Here is a 6,044-nt window from a genome sequence, read left to right as displayed (position 1 = left end):
CTCTTGCTCAGGCTGGTCTCGAACTCCTGAGCTCAAACAATCCGCCCGCCTCGGCCTCCCAGAGTGCTAGGATTACAGGCGTGAGCCACCGCACCCGGCCAGAAGCTGTATATTTTTAATGAGGCTAAAACAAACACAAGACATTGACAAAACAGGCCAGTAAAATTAAAAAGATCTTTTTAAAAACTATGAATTTTTTTAACCCAAATTATGGTTAATACTTACCATTTTTATTTGCTGGTGAAAAAAAGTTGAAGACAGGTGAAAATATGGTCCCCAACAATGTAGTTCTTGGAGGACTGCCAGTGGAAGGATTATCTTCTAATTTTCCATTTTGTTTTACATGTTGATTTGTCATTTCATAACTACCAGCTTCTAACAAAGAAACAAGAAAAAAGTCATGATCTAAAAAACACTGACTTTCAGAAGTGTGTTTTAAATCCCTCATTACAAAAATAACTTTCCCCTCCCTCAAAATATTTCATGAAAACTGATTTACAGGAGAGCTTATTAAAGAAATCCTGAGATAAAGCAAATGCTCTTTATACATAAATGTATTAGCTTATTAAGTATGAAATGTCCGATTTCCTTAAGTACTAGGTTTGACAGTTGATGTCTCTGACATTTCACTTTTATACTTGTTTTATTTTTATTGTGAAGGTACATCCTCAGTCTTTTAAACCCATGGTTTGGCTTGTGATTATCTTTCAACTTTTTTTTAGAGCAATTGTTGTGAAACCATGAATAAGTCAAAAATTCATGTTATTTTCGAATATGTGTTCTGTCATGGAACCAGTGCAGCACAGACAGCTCGAAATATCGACCAAGCGTTTGGTAAGGGTGTGGCTAATGAATGTACACTATATTGATGGTTTGAGAAGTTCCATTCTGGTGATTTTAACACATTAACTGACATGTGAGTTGTATTAAATTCACACTAGTTCTGAGCCTGGGGCCTTGTGAAGCATATATAACTCACACACCTCTTCACCTTGGGAGCCATGAGAACTATTTTTCAAGTTGCATAACACTCCTGGACAGAAAACAATAAAAAATAACAAATTTTTCATTAAATTAGAAAGATCATTTTGTTTTTGAAGTTTTTATTCAATTTTCACAATAAAATACCATGGCCCCAAGGAAAAATTTTTCTTTTCTAGTGTGGCAGTCAACGTGTTAATCTTGAAAATGAGCCACGTGGGCAACCTGAGACCAAAATGGATAACGATGAGCTGAAAGCTGTAGTGGAAGCAAATCCATCTCAACCTACACGTGAATTAGCAGCAAGGTTTGATGTTACTATTACAACAATAGTGGACCATTTGAAACAAATTGGCAAGGTAAAGGAGCTGGATGGATGGGTTCTGCATGCACTAAACGAGTGCCAGAAGAGAAATCATCCCAAAGCTTGCCTTTCTTTGCTGTCACGACATAAAGGCAAACCATTTCTACACCGTATTGTTCCATGTGATGAAAAAGGGATTCTTTTTGACAATTGCAAGCATTCGGCACAATGGTCGGATAAAGATGAAGTGCAGAAACACAGCCCAAAACCGAATATTCATCAAAAAAAGCTAATTGGGTCTGTTTGGTGGTCCAGTGCTGGTATTATCCACTACGGCTTCACGAAACCTGGTCAATCAATTACAGTGGGTGTCTACTGCAACCAACTGGACAAAATGATGAGGATGCTTGCGATTAAGCAGCCAAGACTGGTCAACAGAGACAGGCCAATCCTCTTGCAAGACAACGTTGGACCCACATGTCACACAAACAACAATGCTCTAACTAAAGAGGCTGGACTTGGAAACTCTCTGTCATCCACTGTATTCACCAGACCTTGCAACAACTGACTACCACTTATTCCAGGCTTTGAACCACTTCAAACAAGGAAAAATACTCAATTCTCAATAAGCTGTGGACACTGCCTTTTGCGATTTCATCGCCACTTGCCCTCTAGGCTTCTTCGCTGCTGGCATAAAACAAGCTACAACCTTGAAGATGGCAAAACTGTGTCAACAGTTTTGGCACATACTTTGATTAATTGTACTGCTTCTTGTTTGAGATATAATAAACTACACTTTTGATTCGAAATCAGACATTTCATATTTAATGACCCAATATTGATGCTATACAAATGGTAACATACTGAGTTTTTTTCAAAGTAGATTTACATCAAGAATTATATAGATCGAAATGCTTCAAATCAACATAGTACAACAGAAAATGAAGAACATTCTTTATAAACAAGTTACCAGTATCTAAAACATAAATGCAAGATTTTGTTTTTGTTTGCATTCTGAGATGTTCACTTCAGAAAACCTTCCCTCATATCTACTTCTAATGAATAACAGCTAAATGAATAGAGGCAATATAGCTCTACTGAAGCAGAAGACTATATATATACAGTAGTGTCAAAAATTACTTATGGATATTTAGGCACTGGTTAGGAAGAATAACCAGTTGTTTTAAAGTTTCTTGCAAATAAAAATTTTCCACAAATTTTAGAAAATAGAAAATAAAAATAAAATCAATCAAAAGTTTTGATTAATCATCCTTTGACCCTCCACAACTTTACTTGGTATCAACCGCAATTTTTCCTTCTTTGCTATGGCTCTTTTAATTTGTTTCTCTCTCTTCTCTTCCCCTTCCAGTCTCAGTTCCCTTTTTCAGTCTCCTTTATCTCCTCATTAGTTACTTCTAACAATAAAGATATATTATTGCATCGGCCAGAAGGAGGAGAGGAATTGTTATTGCTGTTGTTGTTTAAGACAGCATTGGTTAAAAGAACACTCCATGCTCTAAAGTGTTCTTTATAGCTTTCTCTTCATGTCCTTTATGTTTTTCTCCCCTTTGACTTTGAGGAGCTTCTCAGCATACAATAAGGTGTTGACAAAGTTTATCAACAGCTGCACAACTGACATTTGGGCCTGACAATTCTTTATTGCAAGGGGCTGTCCTGTGTATTGCAGGATGTTTAGCAGCATCTCTGACATATACCTGATAGATGCCAGTAGCAGCTTCTCCACAGGTTATTGACAACCAAAAAGGTCTCCAGATACTGACAAATGTCTTTTGGGGGACAAAACCACCCCCAGTTGAGAACTACTGGCCTAAGTGATCCAAGTCCCTTCTGAGCTCTTAAAGAGTGTAATCCAGGAAAAAAATTTTGTACATATTTCAAATGAATTATGTCATAAGTATTACTGCTTTAAGAAATGAGTTTATCAGAGGCCAAAAATGCTGATCCATATGTATTTTTATGCTAAAAAGTATAAAGCTAGTTACTCTGCCTTTACTTATTTTAACTCATCACAGTAAAATTTTTTTTAGGAAGGTAAATTTTTATTTCACTTCATGCTACTCATATTTGATACAAAGACTACAAAAATCAGGTAGAAATTGCTCAAAGTAGATTTTTAAAAAGAGATAGGAAATGAGTCAAGTGCAATCTGTACTTACACCTAAATAAAACAATATCTAAATATTAACAAACCTCCATTCACTTGACTTTTCCGTCTTACTCGAGAGATCTGTTTGTTAGGCTTTTCTCCTGCTCTTGGTGTTGATGTGATCAAATTATTATCTATATCCCGTTCAATTCTACTCCGTTTTGAAGGATTTTCTCTCTCTTCCTTAAGATATAAGAGGAAAAAACATGCACTGAGCACAGTCACTCTGCCTTATGGGTTATACTTTTAAAATGATAAAATATGGTATAATATACTTTCCCCTGTTTTTCATATCCAGGAAAAACAAAATGCAGTTACAGGTTATATCAAAGAGTGTTAGGGAACACAAGAAAAAACTGATAGTGTTGTAAGGATATTAATACAATTGCAATATACAAATATAATTACAACATCCCCACAATTCAGATCCTCTCCCCATGGTTCATTAAATTTTCCAGGCTATCAAAGCATTTAATTGTACAATGTACCCTGAATTTTCCACAATTCTTCCTTATTTTTAGAAATGTCCTAAAGAACCAAAGATCATTTCCTTAAGCAACTCAGCGTAGGCGAGAAAGCCTCACTGAACTTGCTGGCAAGTCACATATTACCAAAAAAAAAAAAGAAAAAGAAAAAGGCCTGCCCTTGCCATACCCCTCACTGCCAACCTCAATTATTTAAATGCCCAAACTGACATCATGGAGTCTACCCCTTAAAAAGCTCTTCCTTTATTGCCTTATGTGGGACGAGTCCACATGACTACTTCAGACTATTCTTACACAATTACTGACTAAAATAGTATACTTCCAAGCATTAGCCTGATTTATTTTTCTCCTTTTATATATATTGTCTTCTCGTTTGTAAAGTTTTTCCAGAGTAACCTACCATGAATGATTTTCTTACATTATAATATTGCCCCATAATTCCTTGCTGTTTTAATTAGTACCTGAAATCTTTTGATAGATTAGATTTTCAAATCTATACACTATATATAATTTATACATAAATTTGACATGCTCCATCTATCCTTTTTTGTATTCAATGCTTTTATCCCACAGAAACTAATAAAATATACTAACATGCATTTTTAAAAGGCTCAATATTCTATTATTTCTGGAAAAAAATCTTGGTATTATAAATGGTGAAAATTACAATTTTCCATTTGGATCAAAACAGAAAAAAAGATATTGCTGCAATACAGAATTTTACTTTTACTCAGCAGTTTCTCTAATTTTACGTAGCTCCATAAAACCAATACGGCATTATAGCACACAATAATGCCTCAGTGATCCACAACAAAATTCTTCAAATTTTCACTGTTTATTATTCCTCTATATTTTAAAATGACGAAGAGGAAGTCTCTTATCCCTAACATGGGATCTCCATTACCAGAAAATATAAGTGCTCTTTATAAAATCCATCTAGAACAGAAATAATATAGCAAATCTTCAACTACATACACTAAGCTCTAGCCTCCCCTTTAAGAAATTTCTTAGTACAGCCGCCGTAACATAATACATACATTCCAGAAAACCCTGCATTCTGCAACACAAAAGTAACAATGCTTAAGGAAAAAATGTATCCCAGAGAAAGGAGAGGGGTATGTTGGGACAGATTACTTCATGCGACTGTAACTTTGTAACCATAGCACAATGTGACTGTAACTTTGTAACCAAGGCACAAACAAAAACACATCCGGACCTCCAGAGATAACTTGGACACCCCAGTCAGGCAAAGAGTAGCTGGAATGCAACCTCAGAACATAATAAAAGTTACTAAAAACAAGAAGTAGAAACAGGGGCCTATGGGACCTAAGAAGTGAAGCCTTAAGCCAGTGGAGCTACTGTGTCTTAAGATGGGCACAAAAGGAGATGCGAATCACCACATGTAAAGACTCTCTGCTAGACCAGGGTGGACCTCTCTGGGGAGTGAGACTCTGTTGCAGGTTATCAACTTTAATGAAAAAAACAACAACAAAAACAAAGAACAAAAAACAAACAAAAAACAGGTGAAAGGGCTTTTGCCCAAGCAGTTGAACTTAAAGCTTTCTTTCTTTCTTTTTATTTATTTATTTATTTATTTTTAAGAGATGAGGTCATTCTGTCACCCAGGCTGAGTACAGTGGTACAATCATAGCTCCCTTGCAGCCTCCAGCTCCTGGCCTCAAGCAATCCTCCCGCCTCAGCCTCCAGAGTAGTCGGGATTACAGGTGCATGCCACCATGCCTGGCTAATTTTTTTCTTTTATTTCATTTTTAAAAGACAGGGTTCTACTATTACCTGGTTAGAATACCGTGACCCCATCACAGCTCAAATTCCTGGGCTCAAGCAATCTCCTCCCAAGTAGCTGGGGCTATAGGTGCATGCCACAATGCCTGGTTAATTTTTAATTTTTTGTAGAGATGGGGTCTCACTATGTTGCCCAGGCTGGTCTCAAACCTGTCCTCACGCAATCCTCCTGTCTCAGCACTCTCAAAGCATAAGCCACCATGCCCAGCCTGAAGGCTTCTTTTACAAGATAGACTACATGTTAGAAAGTACCCGAAAATACCAAAGAAATCAAATCATATACACCATATTCTTGGATCACAAT

The 6,044-nt window shown here is 36.4% G+C and overlaps 1 protein-coding gene across 2 annotated transcripts in view; it reads right to left on the bottom strand.

Moving 5' to 3' along the window:
- Positions 1 to 6,044, bottom strand: part of CTDSPL2 (CTD (carboxy-terminal domain, RNA polymerase II, polypeptide A) small phosphatase like 2) — a 79,254-nt gene that overhangs the window by 31,016 nt on the left and 42,194 nt on the right. For both annotated transcript variants that reach the window (XM_012649437.1, XM_012649438.1), the window contains exons 3-4: positions 3,497 to 3,635; positions 226 to 375 (exon numbers count right to left, since the gene is read on the bottom strand). In XM_012649437.1, the coding sequence (XP_012504891.1) occupies positions 226 to 375; positions 3,497 to 3,635 (289 nt within the window). The remainder of the gene's footprint in view (positions 1 to 225; positions 376 to 3,496; positions 3,636 to 6,044) is intronic.

Source organism: Propithecus coquereli, unplaced genomic scaffold, assembly GCF_000956105.1.
Source record: "Propithecus coquereli isolate 6110/MARCELLA unplaced genomic scaffold, Pcoq_1.0 Scaffold3, whole genome shotgun sequence".
Lineage (NCBI taxonomy): Eukaryota > Metazoa > Chordata > Mammalia > Primates > Indriidae > Propithecus > Propithecus coquereli.
The sequence above is the reverse complement of the archived record's forward strand: the minus strand, read 5'-3'. Positions and strand labels throughout refer to the sequence as shown.